Source organism: Dipodomys merriami, unplaced genomic scaffold, assembly GCF_024711535.1.
Source record: "Dipodomys merriami isolate MVZ:Mamm:240054 unplaced genomic scaffold, mDipMer1.0.p SCAF_3, whole genome shotgun sequence".
Lineage (NCBI taxonomy): Eukaryota > Metazoa > Chordata > Mammalia > Rodentia > Heteromyidae > Dipodomys > Dipodomys merriami.
In genome coordinates, this window is record NW_027204492.1 from 28,096,235 (window position 1) to 28,116,435 (window position 20,201).

A 20,201-nucleotide genomic window follows, 5' to 3' on the forward strand; every position below is an offset into this window, starting at 1 on the left:
TTTACCTGTGGATTCTGATCTAAACATGGAAAATTAAGGTCTAATGCCTCTGAAAATACACTTTAGATTCAATTATAGAAAAGATCTCTCGGTGGCTTACACCTGTAATCCTGGCTACTCTGGAGGCCATGACTTGGAGGAACGCAATACAAGGCAAGGGCACAGCAGGCACTGGTGGCTCATACCTGTAATTCTAGCCACTCAGGAGGCTGAGATCTGAGGATAGTGGTTTGAAGGCCACCTGGGCAGGAAAGTCCATTAGACTCATCTCCAATTAATCACAGAAAAAGACGAAAAAGCTGTGGCTCGAATGGTAGAGTGGTAGCCTTGAGCAAAAGAAGCTCGGGGACAGCGCCTGGGCAATGAATTCAAGCCCCAGGACCGGCAAAAAATAAAAATAAAAAATAAATAAAAACAGAAATAAACCACCAGGGCAGGCAGGAAAGCCCAAAGGACTAACTCTAACTAGCAGAAAAGCTGAGCTGGGTCAAGTAGTAGAGTGCCTCCTTGAGCAAACAAACCAAGCAAACATGAGGGTCTGAATTCAAGATCCTTGCCTGCACCAAAAAAAAAAAAAGAAAGAAAATACCTCCCACTGCAGTAGTATAGTTTTGTAATCCCAATTGTTGAGCCAAGGGAATAGTGAATTTGAGATCAACCTGGGCAAAGATGTGTGTGTGTGTGTGTGTGTGTGTGCGCGCGCGTGCGTGCGCGCGCGCGCGCGCACATACACACACACACACACACACACACACACACAATTTATTCTCCTAATGAGGCAAAATTTGTATAGCACTGAGTTCATTTGAGGAAAGCTAAATACATTGAAGTGACACTAACTTTTCCAAAGATACAATTAACTTAAAATATGGACGTTTAGAAATGTAGGATTCCTGCACTGTTGACTAGAAAAAAGACGCTTTGTATGCTGGGATGATTTGTAGTCCTCAGCAGAGTCTTTTCCAGTCAAGATGGCGGAGTTGCTAATGACGCGCGCAGGGGCGGGTCCCTGAGGGAGTTTGCGCCGCTAGGGGAATTCTGCAAACAGGGAGTACAGACCAGGTATTAAACCTTTCCACTTAGTGAAGCTGGGCATCCTGAAATCTCGCGAGATCTTGGGGGACAAATGGAACGTGGGGCTCAGCTTATCACTAGGAGCATTTGTTGGGGGCGGAGCTCCGGCGCGAGCTGCCAGAGAACCGGAGGTGCCCGGTTTAACGGCTGTCCATACTGAGCTGTCGCTCTTAGGAGCGTCGTAGTGGCCATGAAGGAAGACAAGGAGCACAGGCCCAAGGAGAAGCGAGTCACCCTGATAACGCCTCAGGGGGCCTCCGGCGGCGGCGGCGGCAGCAGCGGCAGCGGCGGCGGCGGCAGCGGCTGCGGCGGCGGCGGCGGGACTTCAGGGGAAGGTGGTAAAGGAGAAGATCGACAGGATCGCAATCGGGACAGGAAAGAAGCAATGAGCAAGGTACCTGGTGGGCAGATGGCCGGGGAGAGGGCGTGGAGAGCTCGCCGCTCTTTGTGGGGCCGGGTGAATGATTGGAATGGGGTTATCCTCTTCCTTTCCTAGATTCTCTTTCTATCTGTGCCTCAATGAAAATTATTTCATCCGATCTCAAACGATCGCCCCCAAACGGGGGAGGATGCCCTCCCTGCCTAGGGTTAGGGTGAGGGAGACTGGGGGATTTTCAGACGTTACACGGCTCAAACCCTCCGTTGAGATTGATGCGCCGGGAGATGAGCAGCGAGCGACTTGCTCAGCCCAGAATGAGGAATTCCGTTTAGTGCAAGTGGGAGATTATAAAATAGTGAATGGACGGACACCTGGGAGTGGGTGGGAGTAGTTTGTAGTAGGAATATTATTGGATGCGAGTTGGGGGGGGGAGCGTGTAGAAGAATTATGGTCTGGAGGGACAGATCGAGGCCATAGAATTTTCAGAGCAGTGGGTAAATGGAATTTCTTACCGGTTGCGGGGTTTCACCTCGGTCTTCAACACGTTTGGCTTGTTTACTTGCCTGGCGCTCTCTACGTGAACCACAGCACTGACTGAAAAATATTTTTTGCCAGTCTTGGGCACTGTCCCTCAGCTTTTGTACTCAAAGCTAGTGCTCTATCACTTGAGCCACTTCTACCTTTTTTTTTTTTTTACATAAATTCTAATTTTTATCCCCCCTTTTTTTCCCCATGTAAATGCTTTTTATTAAGAAACAAGTACTTCCCCACAGTATAACCCCTGCTTTCACTGTATTTGATGTTGGTATAATTTGTGGAGGGGAAAGGAAAAAACAAATCGTTTAAATAGGGATACAGGCGGACCCATTGCAACAATGAGATGTAGAAGTCATTAAGTAGAAAAATGAAACTTACAACTTTGGCGCGCGGGGGAAGGGGGGAGGATGGGAAGGGATGGGAAGGGGAAACAAAAGAGGAGGCATCAATGCTTGATAAGAAATGTGCTCATTACCTTGCCCATGTAATTGTAACCCCTCTGTACGGTATTTTCACAATTAAAAAAAAAGAAACAAATAGTAACATGAACAAATTGTATAGTATAACCACTTAGCAGCAAAGTGAATCCCAGAATCATTATTGTCTTTCTTCAGTCTTGGCAATGGAAATATAGAAACTTTAATTTTTGTTTATTTCTTATTTCCATTTCTCGGACACATCTGGCTCTTTGATGGATAGTTGGAGATAAGGGTCTCACCATGGGGGTTGGCTTCAAGTTGTGATCCTGAGATCTCAGCTGCCCCAGTAGCTAGGATTACAAGCACCAGCCACTAGGGCCCAGCTTGGGTGAATGTTTTATATAGATTAAACTGAATGGGCAGGGTTTCTGTTTTAGGATTTGTGGAAGTGGCAGTTACTACTGAATTGTGGCAGCCACAAAAGTCCAGCATTAGCCTGCTAGTTCCCTTGAAAAAATGGTAGAGTAATAGAAAATGACTCACCAACTTGGTGAACTATGGGGCTTTGGGTAAAGAACAGAGATTTTTTTTCCCTGTCCCAGAAAGTTCTCATTTCTAAGAGTTTTATTGGAGGGGAATAAGTCACATTACTATTATATTTGACTAATTAAGAGCTTTCGTCTTCAGAAGAATGTAGGCTCCTAGGTTTATTTTTTTCCTCTATATTTTAAAGCCGATATTCTGAAACCACAATTCTTTGAGGTGACAGAAAATTGATTTGTACTCATTTTATTTTCCTTATTTGTTTCTTAAGGTGGTAATTCGAAGATTACCTCCCACTTTGACCAAGGAGCAGCTTCAGGAAAATCTTCAACCTATGCCTGAGCATGATTATTTTGAGTTTTTTTCTAATGATACTAGGTAAAAACAAAAACAAAAACAAAAAAAAAAGTGTGTGTGTGTGTGTAATGTAAAAAGTCTCCTTCCTTTTATTCTACTATAATCCCTTTGATTTGTTGAGCTAGTCTCCTTTAGTGTGAGCATATTTGTAATACAGCTGGACTCATGCAAATACATTTACCTAATTGCTTTCCTCTCTGCAGTCTCTATCCTCATATGTATGCCAGAGCATACATCAACTTTAAAAACCAAGAGGACATTATTTTATTCAGGGATCGCTTTGATGGTTATGTGTTCCTTGACAATAAAGGTGAGTATAACTAGAAGAGTAGTTTCTTACTTTTATGTTTAAGAGACTGTGTATCACAATGTTTCCTCCATGCCTTTGTAAGTAAGTAGGTCTTCTGAAACTCCTAGGTAATAAAATGTACAATATGTTGGGGGTTTTTTTTCATGTTTAGCTTGTTCTTTATTTTATAATTTTTCGTTTTTGCTGGTCCTGGGACTTAAACTCAGGGCCTGGTCCCTGAGCCTCTTTGTGCTCAAGGCTAGCACTCTACCACTTGAGCCATGGTGCCACTTCTGGCTTTTTTGAGTAGTTTATTGGAGATAAGAGTCTCATGGTGACTTTTCTGTCTGGGCTGGCTTCAAACTGCAATCCCCAGATCTCAGCCTCCTCAGTAGCTAAAGGGCTAGAGGCATGAGCCACTGGCTATTTATAAATAAAATTATTGTCATAATTGATGTACACAGGGGTGACAGTTACATAAGCCAGGTAAAGAGTACATTTCTTTTTAATTTTTGTTGTTGGTGGTGGTGGTCATGGGGCTTGACCTCTGGGCCTGAGCACTGTCCTTGAGCTCTTCAGCTCAAGGCCAGCATTCTACCACTTGAGCCATAATGCCACTTCTGGTTTTCTGGTGGTTAATTGGAGATAAGAATCTCTCAGACTTTCTTGTCCGGGCTGGCTTTGAACCGTGATCCTCAGATTTCAGCCTCCTGAATAGCTAGGATTACAGGTGTGAGTCACTGGCACCTGGCTTCTTTTTAAAATTTTATTTAGTTATTTATTTTACCAGTCCTAGGGCTTGAACTTGGCCTGAGGGCACGTTCCTAATGCTTCTCGAGCTCAAGGCTAGCACTCTACTACTTGAGCCAGAGCACCACTTCCAGCTTTTTCTGTTTATGTGGTACTGAGGAATCAAACCCAGGGCTTCATGCATGTTAGTCAAGCACTCTATCACTAAGTCACATTCCCAGCCCTACATTTCTTTTTGAGCAATGTCACCTCTTCCCTCATTATCTAAAGCTACATTCCCAGCCAGTCTTGGGTATTTTTATTAAACCACTATTTGTTTAGTTGGATAAACAATAAAATTGCCACTATTTTCTTCTTGTGTTACTTTTTTTTGGCCCTGGATTAGCTCTGCTCTTTTGATTATTTAGTTTCAGCAGCAATACCGATAATGCTTTAAACTTGTATGGCAGGTTTTAAATATTTGCTTCTCATTGTGCTTCAAGGGTATAATTATTTAATTCCTATCTTTTAAGCTAACAGTTCTCAGTTGGTATACTGTTTAACATTCTCACAATATCTAGATCTCCCATTATGTGTCTATAGTGAAAAACAATTTCTATTTTATTTACTTATTTTTGTCAGTCATGGGACTTGAACTCAGGGCCTGGGTGCCATCCTTGAACTCTGTTGCTCAAGGCTAGCACTCTACACTTGAAGCCACAGCACCACTTCTGGTTTTCTGGTGGTTAATTGGAGATAAGAGTCTCAGAGACTTTCTTACCCAGGCTGGCTTCGAACCGTGATCCTCAGATCTCAACCCCCTGAGTAGCTAGGATTGCAGGCATGAGTCACCAGTGCCAGGCTAAAAATTTCTATTTTAACTCACTATTTAATATCTGCTGCCTGCAGTATTTAGCCAGAGAATGTCTGGAAGGTGTGCTTTTTTTGTTTTGGTTTGTTTTCTCAGTAATTAGTTCTGTGAGGTCAAAATTAAATCTTGGTTAGGGAGTGTGCCAGTAAAAGCTAAAAGATTGCCAGCTGTTTGTCCAACTTTTTGGGGGTGTCTAGGGATTGAGTGTAGGGCCTCTTGAATGTTGTTTGCCCTCTACTACAGAGCTATACCTATAACCCCATGTTTAATTCCTCTCAAACCAGTTATTTTCCTATTTCCACGTTTAAAATTCCAGTAGGTAGCAATGGTTTCCTAGTTACTAAGTCATAAAATCAGAGGTGTGTTTACTTTTTGCATTTTTTATCCCTTACACAATATAAGTAATCTTATTGACTTATTGCTTTTATTGTCTTGTTCTCCTAGACTTAACTATATTTTCAGTACTTTATGTCCTTATTAGGTAATGTTTAGACAACTACTGTTTCTTAACTAACAAAATTTTTCATTTCTGTATAATCCAGTCTGTTGTTGCCGTGTGTGTGTGTGTGTGTGTGTGTGTGTGTGTGTGTGTGTGTGTGTGTGTGTGTGTGTGTGTGTGTGTGTGTGTGTGTGTGTGTGTGTGTGTGTGTGTGTGTGTGTGTGTGTGTGTGTGTGGTGGTGGTGGTGGTGGTGGTGGTGGTGGTGGTGGTGGTGGTGGTGGTGGTGGTGGTGAATGGGCCCAGGGTCTTTGAGTCTGCTACTGAGCTGCATCCTTAGCTTAATTTTTTTTTTTTTGTGACAGTACCAAGCTTTAACTTGGGGCCTTGAATTCTCAGAATTATTTTTAAATAACAGCTGGTGCTCTACCACTTGAACCAGGCCTCCATCCCAGCTTTTTTCAGTTTGGAAGTAGAATTTCATGGACTTTGCTTTCTGGGCAGGCTTCCAACTGAGATTCTCCAGGTCCCATCTTCCTTAGTAGCTAGGATTACAGGTTTGAGCCACCAGCACCCAGCCAAAATTCTTTTATTTTGCCAGTTCTGGGGCTTGAACTCAGGGCCTGAGCACTGTCCCTAATGCTCTTTTTGCTCAAGGCTAGCACTCTACCACTTGAGCTACAGCACCCCTTCCAGCTTTCTCTGTTTATGTGGTGCTAAGGAATCTAACCCAGAGCCTTGTGCATGCTAGCCAAGCATTCTACCTCTAAGCCACATTCTCAGCCCAAAATTAACTCTTTTAAATGTACAGTTTGGGATTTAAAAAAAAAACATTCATAGTTGTGTAAACATCACCATAATCTAGTTTTACAATATCACCCCAAAGAGAATCCCATACTTTTTTTTTTTTTTTTTGGGTCCGGTCGTGAGGCCTGAACTCTGGGCCTGGGCACTGTCCCTCAGCTCTTCAGCTCAAGGCTAACGCTCTACCACTTGAGCCACAGCGCCACTTCCGGCTTTTTTCTTTTTGCTTATGTGGTGCTGAGGAATCGAACCCAGGGCCTCAGGCATGCAAGGCAAGGGCTCTACCACTGAGCCACCTTCCCAGCCCCGAGAATCCCATACTTATTAGTTGTCACTTCCATTCTCCAGCCCCAACTCTGGGCTACCACTAATCACCTTTTATGTATTTCTTCAGATTAGCATATTCTAGATATTTTAATCTTTTTGTTCTTTCAGGTTGTTGTTATTTTGTTTGTTTGGGTTTTTTGTAGCATTGTGGGGTTTTTTTGTTTTTTTTTTTTTGGTCGGCCGTGGGGCTTGAACTCTGGGCCTGGGCGCTGTCCTTCAGCTCTTCAGCTCAAGGCAAGCGCTCTACTTTAAGTATCACTACTCCACAATACTGTGAAATGTGTGAGATTTTTTTTTTTTTTTTGGTCGGTCGTGGGGCTTGAACTCTGGGCCTGGGCGCTGTCCCTCAGCTCTTCAGCTCAAGGCAAGCGCTCTACCACTTGAGCTAGAGCGCCACTTCCGGTTTTCTGGTAGTTTATTGGAGATAGGAGTCTCACGGTCTCTCCTGCCCGGGCTGGCTTTGAACCGCGATCCTCAGATCTCAGCCTCCTGAGTAGCTAGGATTAAAGGCGTGAGCCACCAGCGCCCGGCTTGTAGCATTGTGTTTTGAACTCAGAACCTTGTGCTGAGTTTTTGGTTTTTTTTTTTTTTTTTTTTTTTGTCAGTCATGGGGCTTGAACTGTGGGTCTGGCCGCTGTCCCTCAGCTCTACAGCTCAAGGCTAGTACTCTACCACTTGAGCAACAGCGCCACTTCTGCTTTTCTGGTGGTTGATTAGAGATAAGAGTCTCATAGACTTTCCTGCCCAGGCTGGCTATGAACTATGATCCTCAATTCTCAGCCTCCTGAGTAGCTAGGATTACAGGCATGAGCCACCAGCACCTACCTCACTCTACCTTTTGAGTCCTTTTTTATTTTCAGATAGAGTCTTACATTTTCACCAGGGCTGGCCTTTTATGCCTTTTGCATAGCTGGGATTACAGGTACATGCCACCAGGCCCAGCTTATTGGTTGACATGAGAGTCTCACCATTTTTTTTTTTTTTTTTTGCCAAGGCTAGCCTTGATTTTCCATCCTTATGATTTCTACCTCCCAAGTAGCTGGGACTATAGGCATGAGCCATTGTGTCTGGCTATAATGTATTTATGAGAATTAACTTCTAGTATTTCTTTTCACAAAGTAAAATGTCGGGGCTAAGGATGTTTCTCAAGTGGAAGAGGGCCTTGCCTAGCAACCTCAAGACCCAGAGTTCAAACCCCAATAATATTATCTCTCTCTCTCTCACACACACACACACATCACATTTTAGAAGTGGAATCTAAATTTAGAGTATGTTTCTTTCCTACCAAGCATTATTTATTGTTTGTTTGTTTAAAGCAAGAGTCTGGTTCTGTTGTACAGGCAGGCCTCAATCTCTTAGATTCAGGCAATCATCCTGCCTCAGCCATTCCTGCAGTTAAGACTACTGGCATGTCCCACTTATATATCAGCTTGCTGATAATCAGTGTGAGTGTAGAGCTCTTTAGAAACATGTTGACTATAGTTGTACCAGTATGATCTGTGCCATTTTGGAGACACCATTCAATGATTGTTATCAGAAGTGTTGCTGTGGCTTGAAGTGGTAGAGCACTAGCCTTGAGCAAAAAGAGTTCAGGGTGTGTGCCCAGGCCCTGAGTTCAAGCTCCAAGACCAACAAAAAAAAGGTGGAGCAGACTGGGGGCAGATGGCTCACGCCTGTAATCCTAGCTACTCAGGAGGCTGAGATCTAACGATCGAGGTTCAAAACCAGCCTGGGCAGGAAAGTCCCGAGACTCTTATCTCCAATTAACCACTAGAAAATTGGAAGTGGCACTGTGGCTCAAGTGGTAGAGTGCTCACTTTGAGCTGAAGAGCTCAGGGACAGTGCCCAAGCCCAGAGTTCAAGCCCCACGACCTCCAAAAAAAAAAAAAAAAAGTTGGGGCAATCAAATGATTGTTACCTAAAGTAGCCTAAAAAACAGTAGTTTGACCCCCTGCTATCCACTACCAACATTTTCCTTGTTAAAGCAAGTGTGATTTTTTTTTTCTAAACAGGTCAGGAATATCCTGCTATAGTAGAATTTGCACCTTTTCAAAAAGCTGCAAAAAGGAAGACTAAGAAAAGAGATACCAAAGTTGGGACTATTGATGATGGTACAGTATAACTCTATTGCCTTTTTTTTTATTGTGAAAATACTGTACAGAAGGGTTACAATTAGATGGGCAAGATAACGAGTACATTTCTTATCAAGCACTGTAGCCTCCTTCTGTTTCCCCTTCCCATCCCTTCCCAGCCTCCCCCGGCCCCATGTTTGTTTGTTTTTTTAAAAAAATAATGCCTCTGTGAGAGCCAATTGGACCCTAGTATTGAATTTTGAAAATATTCTAAGGAAAGCTTTGCTTGATTATTAGAATGAAGGCATGTTCCCTGAAAAGAGATCCTGCTTAATTAGCTAGTGGCATTTCATTCCTTTGCCACTGACTGTTGGATAGTAAATCTTCGTGGGTTTATTGAGTAGAAAATGATGGGGGAAACCAGATCTTCCAAAGTATAACAATTGTTCCTTTCCTTTGTTAGGATTATTTAGGTGATTTTTTTTTATTTCTATTCCCTTTCTAAAGGGAAGGTTTGAGCTGTGATGGAAAAATTCCCATACCCAAGTAATTTCAGATAAAGCAGTTGAATTGCCAAGTCCTATTTTCTAGGCTTTGAATATATAGTTAAATTAACTGCATACAGTATTTTGTCTGAACAGAAATACAGGAACAGAGAAACTGGAATAATTTGCATTAAGGTAACACCAGCTCCAGATTTTGAAATCCCTGTAACATTATGTCTATTAACTGGTGTATAACTTTTGTTATATTGGAGAAGGATTTAGTCTCAACATTTGATATATTTTAGAATCACCTGGTTGAATTTCCATCACTTCTACAATGGCTATTTTATTAAACAGTAAAGACCCATTAACACAGCTGGTTATTGCTGATATCACAGACTGAGATACAGAAGACTAGATCAGGTGACATATTCAACAACAAGCGACAAAACAACTCAGATGTATTTCCCTCTCTATTGACAGAAGTGTCTAGAAGAGATCTCCAGGGATTACCATTATCTCCAGTGCCACATATCTAGGACTTCCCTCTGTCCTTTTATCTTGTGAAACAACCCATTTTCCAATGTTGAGTTTACTTAGAGTGAAGTGTACCCATATAGAAGTTGCTTGTTTGATGCAAGGAGATATGACAAAGTAAGCAGGACTCAAGAAAAAAAGGACCTCCACTCAATTTGTCGTATCATATCTAAATGATTCCATGCTCTACCACATATATGGGGTGTGTGTGTGTGAGTGTGTGTGTGTGTGTGTGTGTGTGTGTGTGTGTGTGTGTGTGTGTGTGTGTGTGTGTGCACATCTGAGCGAAGCTAGGAGGAAGACACAGAATCAGGGAAACGGGAAACAGAGACAACAGAGAGGCCTATCAGCTGCACTGGACATTGATGAAAATGAACTAAGCAACTCAAAGGCAGCAATAGGAGGGAGGGCATGAGAGGGAAAGAGGGAACAGCTTACAATAAGCAAAAGGGAAGAAGTGTACATATCACCCTGTGTGGAAGAAATAGTTGTATTGTCAAAGTTCATAGAATTCACAAACATTATAGACCATGATAATGACAATTTGCCTTGTGAAGGTTAAAATATATGTGATTTTAAGAATCACTATCCCACAATACTGTGAAATATAATCAATCTCAATAAAAAAGTTATTAAACAAAGAAATTCCTTCTTTGCTATGCCTAATACTCTCTGAAAGTTTCATAGCTAGTCTTTTCAGTTCTTCATATGTGTGGTTCTCTATTAATAGAAGCAGGAACCTTTCCTTCCATCCTCCTTCGCTCCCTTCCTAACTCTCCCTTCCCTTTTCTCCCTTCTTCTTCCCCTCCCCTTCTTTCTTCTTTCTTCCTTTCCCTCCTTTCTATTCTTTCCTTCCCTTTTTTACCTTTTCCTTCCTTACCATCTCTTTTAATTCCTTCTTCCTTCCTTTCCTCCCTTTCTTTCCCCTTCTTCTTCTTTCCCTTCCCTTTCCTCTATTCTTTCCTTTTCCTCCTTTCTTTCTCTTCATTTTTCCTTCCCTCCCTCCCTTTTCCTTCCCTTTCATTCATTCCTTTCCTCTGTTCTTTTCCTTCCCCTCCCTCTTTTCTTTCTTTTCTTCCCTTCTTTCTTTCCTCCCTCTCTCCCTCCCTACCTCCCCATCTCCCTCATCTGTGGTACTGGGGGTTGGAACCAAGAGCCTCATGCATGCTAACTAAGCAGGTAGTCTACCCCTGAGCTATACCCCAGCCCTGGATCAATGGCTTGTACTACTGGGGTTTGAACTCAGGGCCTTGTGCTTACTAGTCAGGTGCTCTACTAAGTTTTGCCTTCAGCCCTGGAATGGTGACTTTTTTTTTTTTTTGGGTCCGGATGTGAGGCCTGAACTCGGCCTGGGCACTGTCCCTAAGCTCTTCAGCTCAAGGATAACGCTCTACCACTTGAGCCACAGCGCCACTCCGGCTTTTTTCTTTTTGCTTATGTGGTGCTGAGGAATCGAACCCAGGGCCTCATGCATGCAAGGCAAGCGCTCTACCACTGAGCCATTTTCCCAGCCCCTGGAATGGTGACTTTTAAAAAGAATCTATAACATCCTGTTAGATATCTTTTTTTTCCTGTTAGATATCTTCTAATGTGTGATGTCTCATTTTTTCCTAACCCTGTGTTAACATCAGACTCCCATAGTACATATCAATAATAAGAGTTTGAAGATTAAGTGACCAATTATGTCCAAAATAGTATATCTTGTATGAGTGGCTTGTTTTGTTTCAGTCTCCTATGAAGTAAAAAAAAAAAAAAAAGTACCTTTGACGAATAAGTATCCTAGGTAATAGGTTTGTTTTTTTTTGTTTTTGTTTAAAGTCTCTTTTCTGGCTTCTTAAATGATTATTTAGATCCAGACTACAGAAAATTTTTGGAGAGTTATGCCACAGATGAGAAAATGACATCTACTCCAGAGACATTGCTAGAGGAAATAGAAGCCAAAAACAGAGAATTAATAGGTAAGTAGGCAAAGGAATTAGAGTGATAGCTTTATCAGAATACTTGTCTATCTCCTACTTCGATCACTTTGTCAGCTCTTTGATCTTAAGGATGTCACCCCTTCTCTGATAATTCCTTGTACTCAAAGATGCATATGATAATATGGTAATACAGGATTATGAGAATGCACTGATAAGATGGGATGAATTAGCCAGGTGCTAGTGGCTCATACCTGTAATCCTAGCTACTCAGGAGGCTGAGATCTGAGGATCCAGGTTCAGAGCCAGAAAAGCCAATAAACTACCCCTAAAAAGCCAGAAGTGGAGCTGTCTCAAGTGATAGAGCACAAGTCCCAGCACTGGTACAAAAAAAACTTAAAAAGATGACTGAGATGCTTATCACATTGCTTAGAATGTTGAAAATTAAATTTATATATTATATGGGGGGGGAGAGAGAGTGTGTGTGTGTGTGTCATGGAGCTTGAACTCTAGGCCTGGGTGCTGTCCTTAAGCTCTTCAACTCAAGGCAAGCTCTCTACCACCTGAGCCACAGTGCCACTTACGGTTTTCTGGGAGTTAATTGGAGATGAGTCTCACAAACTTTCCTGCCTGGGCTGGCTTTGAACCATGATCCTCAGATCTAAGCCTCCTGAGTAGCTAGGATTACAGGTGGGAGCCACTGGTGCCAGCTTTAAATATTTTTTTAAAGCTTGAATTTTGCCAGGCGCTGGTAGCTCACATCTGTAACCCTCGCTACTCAGGAGGCTGAGATCTGAGGATTGTGGTTTGAAGTCAGCCAAGGCAGAAAAACCCTTATGAAGCTTATCTCTTAATTAACCACAGTAAAAGCCAGAAGTGGTACCATGGCTCAAGTGGTAGAGCACTAGCCTCAAACTAAAAGGAGCACTGGGACGGTACCCAGGACTGACCGAAAAAACCCAACAACTCAAATTTTGGCCAGGTGCTAGTGGCTCACACCTTTAATCCTAGCTACTCAGGAGATCTGAGGATTGTGGTTTGAAACCAGCTGAGTCAGGAAAGCTGGAGAGATGCTTGTCCAAATAACCACCAAAAAAGCCAGATGTGGAGCGGTGGCTTAAGTGTAGAGTGCTAGCTTTCAGCACAAAAGCTCATGGACAGCACCCAGGTCTTAAATTCAAGCCCCAGGACCAACACCAAAAAATAAAAACCCAAAACCTCAAATTTTATTAATGAATATACTCAGTAAGCCCATATCTGGCAACTTCCTTAAAATAAATTTGCAGAAGTAGAAATATGAGGTCAAAAGATTGGATATAATAGGCCATTTCCCACAATTCCTTTACAGATGAACAAATTTACACTATTACTAGTAAAACAAAAGAATGTCCTTGTACTTAATTCTCACCAACTGGAAATTACTCCCCCAAACTATTTAATGGGAATTTCCTCACTTTTTTCAAAACTGTTTTCAGCATGTATTATTAAAATGGAATACTGTAAAACACTTATTTTGAATAATACCTTTGTGTACTTCTGCCTGAGGGGTGTAGTTTTCTGGTCTTGGGTGGGTGGCAGGGAATATCAGAAAGTGGAATCCTTTTCAGGAGTTCCTAAGCATTATTAATAATCTGTTTATATTTATGTAGCCAAAAGAACAACGCCACTTTTGAGCTTTCTGAAAAACAAGCAGGTAAAATGTTCTGTTTTTACAGTTTTTGTAATTCTTTATTAATTCATTTTCTATTAGTATTATAAGAGCTTTGTGATCCTGTAGGAGAAATACCTGTGCTTTTTTCCCACAATTATTCTTTAAAGACTTGGTTCCTTAATCTCACTCTTTTGCCCTTTCCTTCAAGCTGGTTGTGGAACCAACAATTCACTGTGTAAACCTAGAGAGTCCTTTGTTTGTCCCAAAGACACTCTTTACCTTCTGAAAGCCTCAGGAAATATAGCAGGGCAACAGTGGAAGACTGATTCCAGAAAGCCCTAGACTTCACTCTTTCCTTTTCTGAGTGGGATAGGGGTTAAAGAGGTTGCAGAAAATAGGAAGAAAAATCCTGTTTAGTGGGTGTACACCATGCCTTTGGGATTGGTTATTTTTTTGTTGGTAATTATTTTATTTGTAAACTTGTATTGCTGTTTCTTTGTAGAGAATGAGAGAAGAGAAGAGGGAAGAAAGAAGGAGACGAGAAATAGAAAGAAAACGACAACGAGAAGAAGAAAGAAGGAAATGGAAAGAAGAAGAAAAACGGAAAAGGAAAGATATTGAAAAGCTAAAGAAGATAGAAAGAGTTCCAGAAAGAGAAAAAATAAAGGATGAACCAAAGATCAAGGTATGAAAATAATTGAAATTGACTGCATGTTGCTGAAAACTGCACATACCTATTACTTTATGCATGTACCTTGTGTTTTTGTAAATGAGATTTTTGTTTTGATTTTCTTTAGACAGAGGGAGTGTACAAATAGAAATCTTTATTGTTCTAGCAAGAGTCTTAATTATTTAAATTTGGGATTATTTAAAAGGATTTAAGTATTTTACATGATGTTACTGCTCAGTGCAGATATAGTTTTAATCATTGAAAATGTGTACTGCTTGGTTTATTAGTTTTTCAGTTGCTAGTAAATGAGGGCTTAAGGCAGGCTTGCGTGAAATGTGAGATTTAATTCAGCTTTTCCTTCATAACTGATACATGAAGTTGCCTCATCTGTTTGTTTTCCACTGTCTTCAGGTACACAGGTTTCTGTTACAAGCTGTGAATCAGAAAAATGTAAGGACCAAGTACATGATGATACAGAGCACCTAGTATCATGTCATACACACAGGTCTTAGCTAAAAAGTCCTTTTGGTGGTGGTGGTAGTTTTGACGCCTTCAGACTGACTTGGGTCTTCTGAAAAGCTGAGCTATTTTAAATTCTTAGCTTTATTTAAAAGGAGGCCCAAGTGACTTCCTGATGCTCTGCTGTGTACCCAGAATAAACAGCTAGAAGACAATCAGGCCTACCCTTTCTTATTTGCCTGTCCTAACTGGCTGCCTTGTGGGAGGACTAGGGATATATACCCTGCATAGTGTGCTCTTTCCTTCTCACATGACTCCCACATTATCTTCTGCATCTAGCTTAGAATCTGTGAGCAACAGATTCTGATTAGCGCACTGCATGTAGGAAGAGGAAAACCTTGTAGGATGATCCCAACTTGGCTGCTTCCTGGAGAAATACTAATACTTAGTACCTCACAAAGTTAAAGATGGCTCCAAGGTCCCCTTTTACTCCTTGAAAATTCAGCAGTTTATGTGAGGGTTCCCAGAGCCTCTATGGGACTCATTATGGGTACTAAGGGATATAAGGGAGAGGGACATTTTCCATCCTGATTACTTCTAGTAATGTCTCTGTTCACCATACTACAAGCAATTTGACTTGCTATTCTTAATGATCAGCAAGGCAGAAAGTAGAACCAGCCATATTATTCATTCATTTATGTTCTTATTAGAATGATGAACATCTTGCCTTCAAATACAGATGTTCATTAGAGAAATAAGAACACTTTTCGATGAAACCTGCACATGTTCTCATTTAACATTGGTGCCTTCTTTGTGTCCAGTATAGATTCCCTCTTGCACTGGCTGTCTGTATGCTGAAATACATCCTGCTTAAATCTCAATGCTTTTCCTTTTGCTTTGTAACTTGCATGATGCCTGATGAACTTGTATGATGCCTTTATTCTGAGACTTAAAAATTCTTCTACTTTGCCTAAGAGTCTCTCTGACTGTCCACTTAGTGGGGTATTCAAGCATTTATAGCAGTGATTTGACAATGGGATTTTTGAACATGTATATGGCATTAAGTAGATTTCCTATGCCATAGGGATGTTAATTCATCATTATGTTGTTTAAGGAATCAAATGTGAACTAATAATGTTATTCATCTCTAATGATAATTCTACCAATATAAATGTTATTCTCAGACTCAAGGCAAAATTATTCCTGCAATGGATCTCTCCTTTGGTGACCAAGGTGTCATTCCAAGAACATACAAAGACAGTCCAACGGTAATGAGCTGCCTCGCGTTTTAAATTTGTGGGATATTTTCCCAAGAGTTATTTATCTAAAACATGCTGGTGTGCTAGAGAAGCATACTTGGAAGTATGCATTGGCTCACTTAAAGGTTAACTTGTAGCCATGCCTGGTGGTTCATACCTGTTATCCCAACACTTGGGAGGCAGAGGCAAGAAGATTATGATTTCCAAAGCCTGGGCTAGTGGACCAACTCTGGAACATACACACACAAATGCTGTCTCATTTAAATCCAAAGGAGTCTTGATCCTATTGCCACAGGTGATTAAATCACTTCCTTTGGGTAGATAGTAGTTTCATATTAGAGCATCTTTTTAGTATTTACTGTTCTCATGTACTAGTTGTTCACCTGAAAATGTAAGACTAACTACAGAGATAGGGGGCTTCTAGAGACTAAATGTTAAATATGTAGTTTATTATTTGCTAGAGTCAGAAGACACTGTTCTACTCTTCAAAATAAAATTAAACATATTTTCTTTAAAGCTGCTCAAGAAACCAGAAAAAGGAGATGAAAAGGAATTGGACAAAAGAGAAAAGCCTAAAAAATTAGACAAGGAGAATCTGAGTGATGACAGAGCCAGTGGGCAGAGTTGCATGCTGCCCAAACGACCTGAGAGTGAACTAAAAGATGAAAAGCCAAAGAGGTCAGTCAGTTGTAAAGGATTCTTGGGTGTGTTTGATTAGTACGTGCTAGCTTTGATCTTATGTCCTGGATGTGTGCCTGAATCAAGACAGACTGTTTGCCTGTTGTGGTATAATTGGGAATCTGAGGCAGGAAGATTACCAGCTCAAGGCCAGCCTGGGCTTACATAATAAGACCCTGTTTTAAAAACAAGATAAACTGCTGGGCTCCCCGTGGCTCATGCCTCATGGTTCGAAGCTCACCTGAGCAGGAAAGTCCTTGAGACTCATCTCCAATTAAATACCAAAAATGTGGAAGTGGAGTTGTACCTCAAGTGGTAAAATGCTAGCCTTGTACAACAAAGCTCACAGACAGTGCCCAGACTCTGAGTTCAAGCCCCAGGATCAGCACCAAAATAATAATAATAATAATAATAATAAATGAATAAACTGTAAGATGGGGGACTAGGAGGAAGAGTTCCAAATATTCTAGTATTTTAATCTGGGTATATGACTTTTGACTTTTGTTTACTAAAACAGTAGTTTTTACTCTGCTTGTTGCAGTGGCTAAGTGAGTGGCACAGTGTTTCTGCGTTTGTGGTCACATGATGTTCAAGGGGTCAGCTTTGTTCCTCTCACAGACTTGAAGAGGAGAGTTGCAGAGACTACAGGGACCGAGATTATGAACGAGAACAGGAGCGCATGCACCGAGAAAGAGAAAGACTAAAGCGTCAAGAAGAGGAGCGCCGTAGACAAAAGGAACGCTATGAGAAAGAGAAGTCTTTCAAAAGAAAAGAAGAAGAGCTTAGAAAAGAGAGAGAAGCACTTCGGGATAAAGGAAAGAAGGTTGAAAGTACTGAATCACTAAGCAGCTCAGAAAAAAACGAAAAGAAAGAGGAAGTGGTTAAAAGAGATCGGATAAGAAACAAGGTGCTGCTTTATGTTAAATTTGTTCATTTTCTTGGGGATTTTTTTCCTCTTTCTGCAAGTGTAAAGGGAAGGTCTAGATCACAATTTATTGTAAAAAATCTTAAGCTTGCTCACTGTCCTGCCTGAATTGATGATTTTCTCCATCCTTCTGTACTGAGAATTGAACCCAGGGTCTAGTAAGCATTCTCCTACTGAGCTATGTTCCCAATAGCTATTACAGAATTTTTAAAAGAGGAACTTGAAAAATCAACTGGCATTTTTTTTCTGTCGTGGCTGGGTTCTTTTGTTGACTGTAGAATTTCAGGCATTTGTACCAGGCACCAGTGGCTCCATGCCTGTAATCCTAGCTACTCAGGAGGCTGAGATCTTAGGATCGAGTTTTGAAGCAGGAAAGTCTGTGAGACTCTTATCTCCATTTAACCACAAAAAGCCAGAAGTAGAGCTGTGTCTCAAGTGGTAGAGCACTAGTCTTGAGCACAAAAGCTCAGGAACAGCACTCAGGCCCAGAGTTGAAGCCCCAGGACCCACACAAAATAAAGGAATTTCAGGCATTCACTAAAATTGCAGGAATAGACCGTGATATAATACACTCCCAGTCTCATCACCAGACTTGAATAATTATCAACTCATTACCAGCTTGCTTGCTTTCTGCTCTACTTTATCCCTACCTCTACTGGGTTATTCTCATGCAAATCCTGGATATACTTAAAAATATGAAGCATTTAATACTTAAATACTTCAATGATAGAAAGTCTGTGTTTTTGCTGGTTTCTCTCTTTTCTTTTGTAGTACTAAAGATTGAACCCAGTGTCTTTTCTTTCTGATTTGGTGCCTTTCTGATTTAAGTAGCCTTGTTGTCCTGTTTTGTTTTACTTCAGGATCGTCCAGCAATGCAGCTTTACCAACCAGGAGCTCGAAGCCGAAATCGACTTTGCCCTCCTGATGACAGCACCAAGTGTGGAGATCCAACAATAGAAAAAAAGCAGGAAAGTGCTATTAGCCATAGAAAAGAAGGAGGAGAAGAGTGATCAGTGTGAATGGTCGGAGGTGTCCTGACTGATGAGGCAGCCAAAGACCATGTATTGAGCAATCTAGAAATGCCTTCAGGGCAAAGGAATGGAGAGCAAGGAAGAAAGGGGTCTTTGTGCTGGTGGGGTACACTGAGGAGGAGTATGTTTTGTGTCAAAGCAGGAATCAGGTTGCAGGCTCAGAATTGTAAGTAAAATTGCATTGAGATTTTTTTTTTCAGTTTCTACAAATTTTACGTTTCAGAAAAAGGATGGTGAAGGCATGAATTGCAATTTTTAGGTGCAAAGTGTCAAGTGAGGATTTCATTTTGTAAGACTGTATGACACGAGGGAAAAAAAAAAAAGCTGGTTTTGAAATCAACTGATGTTTTTAATCCTGGATTGAATTTTCTTAGTTCAAGTGGAACAGTTACTTTGAAGTCTCATTAGATCTAATTTATTGCATTGTTGGTGATACCTGCTGCCTTTTCATGGTATAGAAGCAACAAGTGTGTAATTGTAGTACAAATACAGTGACCGATAAAACAAACTTTATTGATGCAAAATTTTAAATAAGTTATGTTTCGTCTGTATTCTAGGGTCCAAATATCTTAGCGTTAGTTTTGTTTACATAAATGAACTTAGCACCAATAGTATTTTTAAGCATCTCATTTCGTCTTTAACATTTTTCTGTTAATAGGTAAAATGTAGTCCTTGATTGGTTCTTGACAGTACAGTCTTTGTTTAATCTTAGGTCTTCTGATTTGAGTGCATACCCGTATCCAGGAAAAAAAACTGCACCAGTATTTGTTCCTGTTAAATTGCAGTTTTTTGTTATAGCTTGTTTTATATTGCTAACAATAAATATGAAAATCATTCAACTATGAAGCTAAGTGTATTTGCTTTTCATATATCTGGGGTTGGAACAGCACCCTGGCCTCAAGCATGGTAAGCACATTCTCCATTACTGAGTTACACCACCAGCCCCATATTAGATGTGTTTAGTAGCCATTGGTATGTGTTGGTGCACACACACGTGTGTACTGGTACTAGGGCTTGGATTCAGAGCCTAAACCCTATCCCTTAGCTTTTTCCACTTAAGGCTGGCACTCTACCACTTGAGCCACAGCTCCACTTTAGGCTTTTTGGTAGTTAATTGGAAATAAGAGTCTCATGAACGTTTTTTTTTTTTTGTCAGTCACGGGGCTTGAACTCTGAGCCTGGGCCCTGTCCCTGAGCTCTTTAGCTCAAGGCTAGCACTCAAGGGGTACCTTGAGCCACAGCACCACTTCCAGTTCTCTGGTGCTTTATTGGAGATAAGAGACTCACAGATGTTCCTGCCCAGGCTGGCTTTGAACCATGATCCTCAGATCTCAGCCTCCTGAATAGATAGGATTATAGGCAGGAGCCACCAGCACCTGGCTGAGTAGACTAATGTTTAAAAGTCAAAAAGGAAGCCAGGCACTGGTGGCTCATGCCTGTAATTATAGTAATGCTGGAGGCTGAGATCTAAGTCCATGATACTTTTTTTAGCTAGTCTTGAGGCTTGAACCCTAGGCCTGAGGGCTGTCCCTGAGTTTTTTGTTGTTGTTGTTGTTGGTCAGTCATGGGGCTTGAACTCTGGGCTTGAGCGCTTTCCCTGAGCTCTTCAGCTCAAAGCTAGTACTCTACCACTAGAACCACAGCAGCACTTCCACTGGATTGGATCCTTAGATCTCAGCCTCCAGGGTAGCTAGGATTACAGGCATGAGCCCCCAGGGCCCGGCCTCCCTGAGCTTCTTTTGCTTAAGGCTA

At 41.3% G+C, this 20,201-nt stretch overlaps 1 protein-coding gene across 5 annotated transcripts; it reads left to right on the plus strand.

Annotated features, from left to right (window-relative positions):
- Window positions 1–1,078: 1,078 nt before the first annotated feature.
- Window positions 1,079–19,297, plus strand: Upf3b (UPF3B regulator of nonsense mediated mRNA decay). 5 transcript variants are annotated; one of them, XM_070039816.1, is made up of 12 exons: window positions 1,081–1,468; window positions 3,224–3,330; window positions 3,513–3,619; window positions 8,779–8,877; window positions 11,711–11,818; window positions 13,426–13,469; window positions 13,930–14,112; window positions 14,509–14,547; window positions 15,741–15,824; window positions 16,333–16,493; window positions 17,112–17,400; window positions 18,279–19,296. In XM_070039816.1, the coding sequence occupies exons 1-12, from the start codon at window positions 1,265–1,267 to the stop codon at window positions 18,426–18,428; spliced, it is 1,575 nt and encodes a 524-aa protein (XP_069895917.1). In that variant the 5' UTR covers window positions 1,081–1,264; the 3' UTR covers window positions 18,429–19,296. The 5 variants fall into 5 exon arrangements, with proteins under 5 accessions (XP_069895921.1, XP_069895920.1, XP_069895917.1 ...); XM_070039820.1 differs by lacking the exon at window positions 8,779–8,877 and having other exon boundaries at window positions 1,079–1,468; window positions 18,279–19,297; XM_070039819.1 differs by lacking the exon at window positions 15,741–15,824 and having other exon boundaries at window positions 1,080–1,468.
- Window positions 19,298–20,201: the final 904 nt, after the last annotated feature.